At 38.0% G+C, this 12,658-nt stretch overlaps 1 protein-coding gene across 4 annotated transcripts in view; it reads left to right on the forward strand.

Moving 5' to 3' along the window:
* Positions 1 to 12,658, forward strand: part of UXS1 (UDP-glucuronate decarboxylase 1) — a 62,324-nt gene that overhangs the window by 23,183 nt on the left and 26,483 nt on the right. Inside the window, exons 5-6 of one of the 4 annotated variants that reach the window (XM_034059990.1) lie at positions 751 to 811; positions 5,648 to 5,828. The exons of 1 other annotated variant lie outside the window; for it this stretch is intronic. In XM_034059990.1, coding sequence (XP_033915881.1) covers positions 751 to 811; positions 5,648 to 5,828 — 242 coding nt within the window. Of the gene's footprint in view, positions 1 to 750; positions 812 to 5,588; positions 5,829 to 12,658 lie in introns of those variants that run through there. 2 more of the 4 variants (XM_034059992.1, XM_034059991.1) reach the window with 2 other exon arrangements.

Consider the following 12,658-nt stretch of genomic DNA (forward strand, 5'->3'; position numbering starts at 1 on the left):
TCAAGAGCTTCAGAGGGCACCTAAGATCCATATATCACAATTTTATTTTAGGATGGTTTAGTTTTTTAAGTTCCTCTAAAGAATACAATGCAAAAAAAAAAAAAAGTGAAAGTAGCTTAAAGACCATCAAAACAGTGGTAGTCTAGCTATTTCTGAGAAGAAAAATTAAGATTAGCTTTCATACTGAATAAGCTTTCTGGTAAAAGTTGTTGAATATCTTAAGAGTTTCCTCAACATTCTGATTGTAAACTTCCCAATTACTGATTGATGTGAAACTTTAAGAAGAATTTAAACTTTGTATTGTAAACTTCACATTGAAATATTGAAAAGTGTTTGAAGTCAATGTGGAAAGTCAACACAAGATGCTTTCTTTTCTCGTATTTTTAAGAAGGTGGTTTACTTTTTAAAACATAAACAAATAAATAATTCCAGTGACTTGTGATGCCATTCCTGCTCTCAGAGTATAGAAGTTGGTTGATCCATTCTAGAAAATCTGTTAAGCAGAAATACTAAAAGCACTTTTTGCAGATCAATTTTGATATTTCTCATGGAGCTTTTACTAAACATAAACACTTTCTTATGTTGGCCCAGATCCTTCTTTACAAAAAGAGACTAAACATACCTGTAGCAGAACTTTAAGAATGGGAAGTTGTCAGAGTAGGTTTTCGTATTTTGAAGATAGATACGTGAAAGAAGCAGCAAGACTGAAACTTACGTAGTTCCTCTTCTTTGTCTTGAAATGTTCTGTAGTTTCACCCAGAAATACCCACCGGTGAAATTTTTGTCAGAAAAGGATCGTAAAAGAATCCTGGTAAGTTGGTATTTATTCAAGGGCTGTTTTGGGGAAATAAAAAATAAAAGTCTGTGGAATGTAATTAGTTCTGTAGGATTAATTAAAGACATGAGTAAATAAATAAAGTAAATTACCTTGTATATTCTATGTTGCACAGGGTTAAGAGTAATGCTTCACTTAATCTGTGTTGATGCTCTCAAGCTCAGCATATGGATAATAGACTTGGCTCTGGTTTGGAGATTTGACATGCCAATTAAGCTACTGCTCTCTGCTTGCAACATCTCAGGATTGTGTTGCCAAAAGGCCTTTGTGTGTGCTCACAGCTGGCTTAAACTTGCAGAGAAACTGGGAGACTTTTTAGGCACTTCTTGACCCAAAGCTTGGGCAAAATCAGGTCATAAGGCTAGAAGAGCAGCTGCTCTGCAGCTCCGTTAAGAAGGACCAGTTAACTAGACCAAGGGAATGTTCATCTCTTATCTTCTCTGTTGTTTCTGATATTTTGAAACTTCATAGGCATTTTGGGGTGGAAGAGGAGGGCAGGTTAAATCAGGACAAGTACTTATCCAGCGCATTCTTATACTCGGCAAATTGTGCTGTAACATCAGCTTTACAGTTTTGTCTACAAACACTTTTAAAATTAGTTGTGTCCTAAATTCTCCCTTGTTTCTGTCTGTGCTGGAGGAAAAAAAAAAAAAAAAGTCTTCCTAAATGTTGAAGAAGCAGAAAATGTATAGCTACTTGAGATGTGCAAATGTATATTATGAACTTCTGCCTCTGTAGTAGAAGGCAAAGACTGGGACAAATCCCTGCTAAAGTGCCTAACTTATCTGGTGTTCTTTTTTGCTTAGATTTCAAAATTTTGAAGAAAACCACTAAAAAGATGCAAATGAAAACAAATTTTGGTTTTACTGCTTTATTAAACAGTAGTCTTTATTTCTATTGCAAAACTTCATAAAGAATGTGCTCTTGAATTAATTTAGTTCTGCAATGTTTTTCTGTTGTGACAGTCTGAAGGAGATAGACCTGTAGGCTCTCTATTCCCTTGTTGAGTATGGAAGATACGCTGAGGAAAATAGCAGAGAGAAGCTTAAGTCTAAAAATTCCTAAATCATGCTCAGGTGTGCAAGGGTAATGAAGTTACCTTAGTGTCATGTTTTCTGTGTAAGCGAGAAGATGCTTTCAACTAAAGTATCTATGCAACTTGTTAATAGGCTATTGAGCTCTTAATAATAAGTTTTAGGCTTTTCTGCTGAAAAATACTTGATTTTGTTGAAATCTATTGCTTCAACAGAGATAGCAAGTAGTTGGGAGTAGGAGTATTTTCTGCTCACGTGTAGGTCTGTAGTTTTTTGTGGCCATGCATTTTTTGGAGTCTAATAAAAGAAAAGCTGGCCAAAAGAATGAGGGAATTGTTCAGTTTTTTCTTCTCTGTCATGGCTGGGGACTAGTTCAGTGTGAACTCAGATGAGCATTCACAAGCCTTCTGCCAGTGTGGGCAAATCGTAATATGACAGTGTTGTGGTCATAATCCTACAGGAAATAACAATCCATGTTCTTTTCAGTAGCTGAAGGCAGCATGTAAAAACCTCCTGTAGACCTTGCATGACACTTGGAAATGTCTCAAGAATTGGCAGGCCAAGTGAGCTTTGGTAGATAATTAACTTCTTATTTTGTTGATATTGCATCTTTTCCTAGAATCCATTCTGAATTCTGATATTTTTTTCCTCTGTGCACAGTTTCCAGCTAAAACCCAGAGATACCCACAGCATTGACCTGACCAGAGACAGTTTTAGCAATTTTTTTTCTATTACACTGCATCTGTTTTGAGGTGACTGCTAGTAGGGGTGGTGTTTCAGCTGAGACTAGATACTCTGGCATTCTCATTCAGAGGAGCTCAGGTCTTCAGCCTGTTGTGCATGATTTCTCTATTTTCTCAGTTCTCTGAAGTGGCTAGGCCACAGGTTTTTGTATGCAAGAGAAGAAATTCTGTTAATATTATGGAAGATACTGTTGATATTGGTTCAGTCTGTGGGTTTTTTTTTTCTTGAATTCAATATGGTAGACAGGTAAAACCATAAAATAAAAAAAAATATTTCCTCATTACACAATGGATGTCTTGAATCTGACTGCAGACAACAGAAATCAATCTGTGTAATGAATACACAAACTTTTCAGTGCCTCTAGTGGAGGAAATGGTCAGTAATACTTGTGACTTTTAGTAGATGCTAAAGTTACCATGCATATTGACACTACTAAGAAATATTTTTATTAGCAGTGGCTTATCAAATAATGCCTAGTTAAACCTCAGGTGCTGGTACTTCGGTTCTGATATGAAAATGATTCATGTGCAGTATATGATTTTGTAGATTAATATGTCATTGTGATTTGCAGGAAGTCATTTAGAAATGAAGTATATTGACCTTGCATTGAGTGATTACAGGAAGGTTATACAGAGAGCTTCAGTGATAAATCATCTTTTCTTTTTTAATGTAGCCTCCAGTAATGATAAAAACATAATTTACAGTTGTTTACTATTCCAGGGGAAATTCAGCTCCTTTTCCAAGTAGATCTTTATGTAACACCTATGGAAGTGATATGTTAATAAAGCTAGATCTATCATAAAAACTATTTATGGATTTAAAGTAATGAGAAACTTCTTTCCAAACAAAATTGGTTTGTGCTTTTTTTTGCATTCTTTGCTTGCATATAGCATAGAAGTGTGCTGTAAGCAGTGCTTGGTTTTGTTTGGTGTTTTCCAAAAGGGAGATCAGGAAGAAGAAACTTCATCACAGTGCACCAAAGGCATATTACAGGCATTGAGTTTCTCTTCTCTGGAATCTTGGACATAGAAATAGCAAGAGATTTCCTTGGGCCTCGGCTGAAGGAATAGGTTCAAAAAACTTTTGTCCTGGTTACCACAAAAAAGCAAACCCCTTGTACCATTCAGCAAGTCTGCAGCTTGCTTCCAGGTCAGAATAAGCTTATGGTAATAGGTTTTCCATGCATATTATTTTTCCCTTGGTAAGTAGTGGCACCTGGCAGAGGGCTGTTCTCCCTCAGTTACTGCTCTTCTTTCCTTGTTTACAGCATTCTGTGAGAAACCTGCTCTTCTCTCCTTTCTGTTCCAGGGTAGTAGGAGCCATGAAATTCTTTCTGTCTTTCAAAGAGGGTTCTCCTAAATCCTTTCTTCAGGTTTGTCAAGGAACTGAATCACATACCGAATCTGCTACAAGGAACCCCTGACAAATCCAGAAGAATACTAAATAGGCCAACTAAATGATTCTTTTATTAGCTGGTACTTACAATGTCTTTGACACAGTGGTGGCCCTGAATTTTTAATAAGAAAAGCGAGTGTGAGAATGCAAGATGTGGACATTCAAGTTTTTACAGAAGAAAACAGATGTATTTTTCTCTTTTTTTCCCCCTTTTTTGATAGCTTTCTCTTTGACTTTGTGTCTTTTCTGGTTTGGGGGTTTTTTGTTGGTGTGTTTTTGTTTCATCTAGTAATGAATCTAGTAAATAAATCTAGTAATCTGACTTTTTCCAGTAGTAGATGATGGAGGGGTGGACAGGATAAATGTTCAGGGTTTGGCTAGCCCAAAGTGCATCTTCAGACATCCACATCCTTTGCAACACAGCACTTTGTCATTGTAGCACACTGTCTATTCCTGGTTGACAGTCATGTCCTTTTGTTGTTTGGTTAGTTGTCACTGCATGTCATTGCAGTTGAAGAATGGAGATCAACAGCTGAATTACTTTCAAAATATGAATTTGATCATGCAGTCACATAATATAACTGATGCCACACGGGGCTTTTACAAGTCCATTTATTCTTTGAGAGTGGTGATCTGTCATGAGTGCGTTCTTGAAAACAGCCTGTGAAATGCAGAGAGAATAATTATTTCTGTGGATATGTCTGGCTGGATGTGTCGCACAGCTTTCAGTTCCACTTAGTTCACTGCTTCAATACAGAGGTAGTGATTTGTGGTTTTGTTTTTTATTTTGCTGTTAGAAGTCTGAGGTGCAGAAAGGGATAAACATAATGAACTTGCGGCTTCTACATCTGCAGTGGAACAAGAGTACAAGGTTTTATATATTTAATTTCTGCTTATTTCTTTGCAGTAAAACATCCTAAAGCTCCAAGATAGGCAGATGCTGGAGTGCAGAGCTAATGGTATAGAATAGGATATTTTCATTTTGAGAGGATCTGCTACGATCATCTAGACCAACTGCCTGACCACTTCAGGCCAGAATGATGGTGGGATATGGATGCATTAGAGCATAAAAAGAGGAATTTTGGTTTTAGCAGGTATCTCAAATGAGAGGTCTTCAAAGAATATACTTCCTTTCATTTTTTTTCTGAAAGGTGAAAGAATTTGTAGCACTTGGAACAACCAATGTTCTTCCATTTAAACTGGATAAAAGCTGGATTTGACATGTCTGATATTATAAATCTTGCATGAAAATGATGTGGTGTTCTGTCATCTTTTTTCTGAGAAATAAGAATTGCAGAAAATTCTCTTTTGGGGACTTGTTAGGCCTTGGTCCTGCATAAAAGGGCACAATCCAATTTGTAGGAAAAAAGAAAAATAATCTGAAAAAGAGATATATGGCTTTTTTTAGGTGAATGGTTAGCTGAACTTCTAGTCCAACAGTTGTGAAACATGTCAAGCATGTCTCTTGAAATTTTAAATGCTGTAAATATCAGGGAAAAAAAAAGCATGGAAATGGAGTTATTTCCCCTGGAGTAAGCAAAGATCTGAAAGCTACTGTTCTTCTGTCTTCATGTTTGTAGACTTTGTCTGGTATTTCTGTAAAAAGAAAAAGAAATTTATACCAACTGTCCTAACGCAGATAACTGGAGGAGCAGGGTTTGTGGGTTCTCATCTTACTGACAAACTAATGATGGATGGCCATGAGGTTACAGTTGTGGACAACTTCTTTACGGGCAGGAAAAGAAATGTGGAGCACTGGATTGGTCATGAGAACTTCGAACTGATAAATCATGATGTTGTTGAGCCCCTGTACATTGAGGGTGAGTAGTCTCTGTTTGGTATATGCACTTTATGGTGCTTTATCCTCCTAAGTACGTATGTCTATAAAGAAATGAAATTTATGCGCTGACTTTGGAATTCACCTAATACCAATACGCTTTGGGTTTTGTTAGCCTATTTTCTGTGACTGATGTGGAGTGGGAGGTTCAGAGCACTTTCGTCTTTGAAATTCTTTTCTGAGTGGACAGGAGAAAGAGAATCTTTAAAACTTCCTAATGTGACTGGTTCTGAGATGGCAAAATGGCAATCAGTCAGTCTATCCCATCCATTGTGCTGAGTGCCTGCATGGGCTTACACAGTCTGTGGTCTTGATGCATCATGAGCTGAGAAATTTAATTGAGGGCTGCAACTGTGTGTGGTCAGCTGAGGAGACAGCTCTTTCAGAAGGCAAATCAGCTCACTTTGCTTAGTTGCCTTAAGTGTCTTCTGTGAGAAACATTGCTCCTACTTTAGGTACAGGAATTGCACAGCCTCTAGAATAGAAAAACAGCAGCATTGAATTTCCCCAGTTTTCAACAACAAAAAAAAAAGACCAAAAAAAACCCCACACCAAACCAAGAACTCAGACTGTTATGCCAGGTTGTAAGACAGCATAACATAGATGCATTTGAAAGAGACATGCATTTATAAGCTTCTTTGAGACTATGTAGTGAATCAATAAAGATGTTACTCAAATTACACTGCAGTTCTGGTGGGTTTGCTCCATTGCTTTAAAACTTCGTTGCGATGTAGGTGTTGGATTTTTTAAACAAACAAAAAAGTACCTGGGGTTGTATTTTGGAGGGATTTTTGGTTTTGGTTTTGTTTTTTCTTAATTTTTGCTGACTTCTAATAGGTGAAATTTCACATGGAAAACCTCTAGCAATTGCATCTCTTGTATTACAGTGCTTGTGATGAATTGCTGACAACAGTACTGAAACAGTCCTGCAAACACATCCTCCTTTGCTCTGACAGTGCACTGGTTCAGTTATTGCATGCTATTTTGCTTCAGATTTGTTCCTTCACTGACAGGATAATGGGGCTAGGATCTTATTAATTGCCTTCAGCTCCTGGTAGCTTATACCTCAGTCAGTTCATTTTGTCAGCTTTCCTAATCTTTCCCCTGCGTTATCTTCTTGCTGACTGATCACACCTGGGACCTTCTCAGGGAATTATCATCATTGCTAATTCTGTTGCCCAGTTATTAGGCACTAATGAATGGGAATTCTGATATCCTTCAGCTGCCTCTCCCATGTTCTATGTAATTAAGACACCACTTCCCCATTTTGTACTGACAACAATTTATGTTATTCAGTGGGTAGTTTATTGAATGTCTTCTCATACTCCAGCAGTGTAAATTAAAGCTGACACAGCTAAATGTTAAAACAAAATTAACTTTGATATGCTAGTGCATATGTACATTATAAAACTTCATTTCATTGCAGAGTTTATAGTCCATGATGGGGGCGGCAGAAATTAGGCAGTGAGACATGGTTATTGTAACAGATTAAGAATTTGGCATACGCATCAATACCTTTTAGTCCCAGTTTCTCCTTTTTACTTCTAAATAGAAGTTGGAATGACTGTTGTGACAAAAGGTTTGTATCTAAAGAATTCCTGTTTATTTGCTGTCCTGTTTAAAGAAGGTCGTATAAGGTTGTTTGACACTTAAATTCCAGAGAAAGTAATTGGTGCTTTAGTTGTGAGAGACTTCATTTCTGATTTAGAAAAAAACAGTGCTTGCACTTTTGATATGGAAAATGAGTTTAGGCTCATGACACATAGATTTCACTAAATCTCTCGATGTATTTTTCTTTTTAGCTTCACTGTGATGCCTACGCACAATCTGCCTTGTCTGAGTCATTATCTTTGATCCATTACATGAAATGGCACTCAGCATTCTTGGATCTTAATCTAGATTGGCCAGAGACAGTATTAAATCACCTAAACACACATATACTAGCCCTGTGATAACTGTAGTGCTGAATGACTTTCTCCTCCATCACCAGGATTTCTTTGCTTCAGCATTTGTAGATGATGTCAGTAGAAATTGCACAGGAACATAGCTTTCACTTAAGTTTTTTTCAAGTGGAAAAACAAAGATCCTAAATTCTTTAATGGAATGAAAGTAATTTAGGAGTCTTGAAAGACAGAAAATAGGGGGGGAAGTAGTTTGCATAATAGTTGTATTAACCCTAATAACTAATAATTAACCCAGTGGTGTGTAAAATAATCTTTTATTACTCTATATTATCAATGAAAAGTATAGAAATACACCTTACCTTATTTTTGGCCCCATTCTCTACATTCAAGATTACAAACTCCTTGAGATAGTTACTTCAGAACACTGTGGCTCATGTTGCTGCAAACCACAGTATAAAGACTCAAAGATGCTAGTTGGAGAACAAATGAGAGTGAATACTCAATCTGTTGTTACTGTGATTTCAGGGTAATAGATATGATTGCATCTGAATTTTAAAGCCACCAAATTATGAATTTCTATTGTGAAATATGTTTATGCTTGAATATGTGTGGGTATAAAAAACAAAACAAACAACACAACAAAAAAAAAACCCGAACAAAACCTAACACCAATCCCCTCCTCCCAAAAAAACCTTTTTTTTTTGTTTGTTTGTACTACTCCTGTCATGAATTTGAAACAAAAACAGGCCTGAAGATGCTGCAGATTTCCAGTGAACAGAGGAAACAGTTGGCTCAGTTGTACTGAGTTAATTTTCCTAATCAGAAATGTGCAGGATGTTCTGAATACTTTTGTCATTTTATAAAAAATGTAGTTTAAAGATTTTCTTCTCTTGGAAAGATGTTCATTGTAGTCCTCAAGAATATGCTTTTAGACATAAGGCTTCACTCTAGAGATTATCCTTTTTCTTTCCAATTTAATTAGATCACACTGTCCACTTTGGTTTTGAACCAAAGGAGCACGGTTGCAGGAATTTTGTTGATGGCCTCCAATGTTTCATTTTTTAAACAGGAGCTCTTGGTAAAATATCAGTACAGTATTTCTAAACCTGCAGTCAGTGGCAGCTGGAGGCAAAATAGGGAATTTCTTTTTGTAAAGAACAGTTCCATTTTCATGCTCGAAGACTGATTTGTTAAAACAAAAGCAAGTACACTGCTGAATTAATGTAAGATGATGTGAAAGAAGAAGTGTTTGTAAGTAGTAGGTAAGGTTGACCCCTTCCGTCTCTTATGTCTTGAGATTAATTGTAATAATTGATGTGAAGGTCAGTCAAAGCTGTTTGGTTTTGGTTTTTCTTTATTAATACTAGCAGTCCAGTTTCTGGCAAAACATTCCTTAAATGCTGGCTCTATTTCCAGTGGCTGTTGTGAATGCAAAGGTAGTTTAGGATTTCCTGACTTTCACTGAAAAGCTTACAAAATGGTAGAATAAAGACATTTTGCAAATTGAGAGAAGTGCTGTGAGCTTGTGGCATGCATAGTCACAAGGAGATGGGCTTTCAGAGTTTTCAAAAGGTATGAAGTAAGTAGCAGGCATATAAGTATATGAAATAACATTATTTATAGAACTTTTAATAGATCATTGGCTTGACTGGAACTGAAAATGCTGGGGTTTTTTTTAAGGATTTTACTGGGTTTGGGTCTGATTTGCCTTTAAGGCTAAAACCAACAGTCTGACAAAATTGGCCAAAAGAATAGGCTATAGCCTTCTTGTGTATAACAGCCTTCCAGAAGTCAAAATTATAACATTTTATTAAACACTGCTTTACAATATCACAGAATTGTTCAGTCTCCAAGTCATTTCACAGGTAATTTAAGGCACATACAAATACAGCTTCTATTTTTTTTATGTGAGTGCCTTGGAGTACATTGCTTTTCTTTTGCTTCAGTACTTCCATCCCAGATTTTTATCCCCCTAGTCTTCATTCCCTCCGCCAGATACTTAATACATTCACCTTGAAGGATTTAAACTGTACGTTTAAGCAAAGTCACGGTAGGGCAGAAGATGCCACTTAATTTTGTTTTTCTGGAGCCAACTGCAGTGGTGCCTAGGTCTCTGCTGAAGCTCTTCAAAACCGCTCCAGTACAATCAGTATGGTAAACCTTCATAATTTTTTCGTAGTTTGCCTGAAGTTACAGGCAACACTTTTAACATAAGGAAATGAATTTGGATTTGTAGTCTTTTTTTTAGCTCAGTGCAATAGAAATGTCTCGCTCCACTGTGTCACCTTCTCTGGCCTGACCTACAGTAATGAAATTGGCATAGCTGTTTGTCACAAGAAAGGTCTGTATTTTTAAGCTGTAGAAACTTGTTTGTATGCTTTTGATCAAAGCTTTTCTGCTTGGTACTTCCTGACTAGTAAGTACAGTGATGGATGCAGGTGCTTAGTGGACTTAGTGACCCATTTAGTCTTCTGTGGTACCATGACACATGTTAAAGGCCGAAATTGAAGATGAAGGCCATTCCTTCACAGAAAGGAATGCAATTTCCTGTTGTAGGAAAGGTGATAGACTCAGCTCTTATTATTCACTTCGGAAGCATGCAGGACCCATGCAGTGATATAGTTGGAAATCAGAGATGAATGACATGAAGGAAGGTAGTTTTATTGCAGTGTTTTGTAAAAGCGAGGTGTTACATTGAACATATTTGTTTAGCATTAAGGAAAACACAAGACCTAGGATTTAGGTAATGCACATTCCATTACAGGGATTTTTGGTTTTGGGGGTTTTTGTTTGATTGGAGTTTTTTTAGCTTTTCACATAGAAAAGGGTGCAATTGACAAATTTTAGTTGCTCTTGATCCTGCAATATGTTACTAAAACTTTATGTTGATCATATATTTCCTGATGGCTTGAATGGTCATGCCATGTCTGTGCTATTTTGAAATTAATTACTTTTCTTCTTTCAGCAAAATTGTAACCTGAAAAAACTATTTCTTGTTTATTCTATCACTAGTCTGCCATCCTGTGCTTGATAAACTACTTGCTGCTGCGTTCACAGTGGCTTACAGAGTTCTAGCCCCTGATGTGCGTTACATACAGAGCTTGCAGAACTTTACTATCGTTTGTTCTTTTCTGGTCCTTACCTATCTACTTTGCGCAACCTTTCGCACGGTTATTTTTCAACCAATTGCACACAAAGTTGTCAGCCAAACAAGGTAGATGGCTTTGTCTGGGATGCCTGGTTGCCCTGCTGAATTCGTGAGACAAAAAAAATAAGCGTTTTTTAGGCCTGACAGTTAAAAGAGGGAAGATGTAAGGGAGAAGTAATTGTGCTTCCCTTGACATCTTCAGCTTGATAGCTCAAATGTGACCAATCTGGGGTAGAAACTTGTCTTTCCACCCTTATGAAATATCTGGTCTCTAAATATTTTTGAAAACCAGTGATGTTTTTAGTTGGCCTAAGGCTTGATATGCTAAAGACTCCTGCCTGGACAAGAGGGTACGGTCCTGGAGCTGCCTGGCTCCCTGTCTTTTTGACCCAGAAAATGTCCATCTGATACTTGCCAAATGCCCCATCTTCTGTCTGTCTGATAGTTCTGCTCTGGCTGAACCTTTTATCACAGAGGTCCATTTTTGCCTTTGTGCATATGAGAAAAAGTACACTGAGGCAAACCACAAAGGCAAGACTGTAGTTCTTGCTGCAGGCAAGGAAAACCACCTTCTTCACCCAGCTCCTCCTCTTGGCTTCATTAAAAAGCAATTGCCAGGTGGTAAACAAAAGGAGGAAGGACTAGGAGGAGGAGGAGAGTGCTTTCTGTTTGTGTTTTTGCTTTCTTTTTTTGGTTTTTTTTTTTTTTGAGGGCTCTCCATTACGCTTGGCTTCTTATTAATAAAAAATTAATTTGAACGTCATAAAGAACCTCTGGTGTTCTGTATTTTGTTTGCCTTTGTTTCTATCTAACAATTAATTATACCACCACTTGGATAAACACAGGCCTAACTATATTCAACAAAAAGGAAAGAGGTTTTGTGTGTATGCCGTGTGCCATTAGGGGAGCTGCTTCTCTAGGAGCTGCTGTGTGTAAAATTCAGCAGATACTTAAAACCCAACAAAACCCAAGTGGGTGCAGAGGGAGGAAGGAAAATGTTCACTTTGCTTTGACAGACTAGGTTTCACAGAATCCCAAGGGTTGGAAGGGACCTCAAAAGATCATCTAGTCCAACCCCCCTGCAAGAGCAGGGTAACCTAGAGTACATTACACTTGTCCAGGTGGGCCTTGAATATCTCCAGTGTAGGAGACTCCACAACCTCCCTGGGCAACCTGTTCCAGTGCTCTGTCACTCTTACAGAGTAAAGAAGTTCTTCCTGATGTTAACGTGGAACCTCCTATGCCCCAGTTCACACCCATTGCCCCTTGTCCTATCACTGGATATCACTGAAAAAAGCCCAGCTCCATCATCCTGACACCCACCCTTTACATATTTGTAAACACTGATGAGGTCAGCCCTCAGTCTCCTCCAAGCTAAAGAGACCCAGCTCCCTCAGCCTCTCCTCATAAGGGAGGTGTTCCACTCCCTTCATCATCTTTGTGGCTCTGCGCTGGACTCTTTCAAGCAATTCCCTGTCCTTCTTGAACTGAGGGGCCCAGAACTGGATGCAATATTCCAGATGTGGCCTCACCAAAGCAGAGTAGAGGGGGAGGAGAACCTCTCTTGCCCTACTAACCACACCCTTTCTAATGCACCCTAGGATGCCATTTGCCTTCTTGGCCACAAGGGCACATTTCTGGCTCATGGTCATCCTCCTATCCACCAGGACCCCCAGGTCCCTTTCCCCTTCACTACTTTCCAGCAGGTTTGGGCAACAAATACTGACAGACCACAATGCTTTTGACGCAACATTTTTCACT

The sequence above is a fragment of the Melopsittacus undulatus genome, chromosome 2 (genome assembly GCF_012275295.1).
Source record: "Melopsittacus undulatus isolate bMelUnd1 chromosome 2, bMelUnd1.mat.Z, whole genome shotgun sequence".
NCBI lineage: Eukaryota > Metazoa > Chordata > Aves > Psittaciformes > Psittaculidae > Melopsittacus > Melopsittacus undulatus.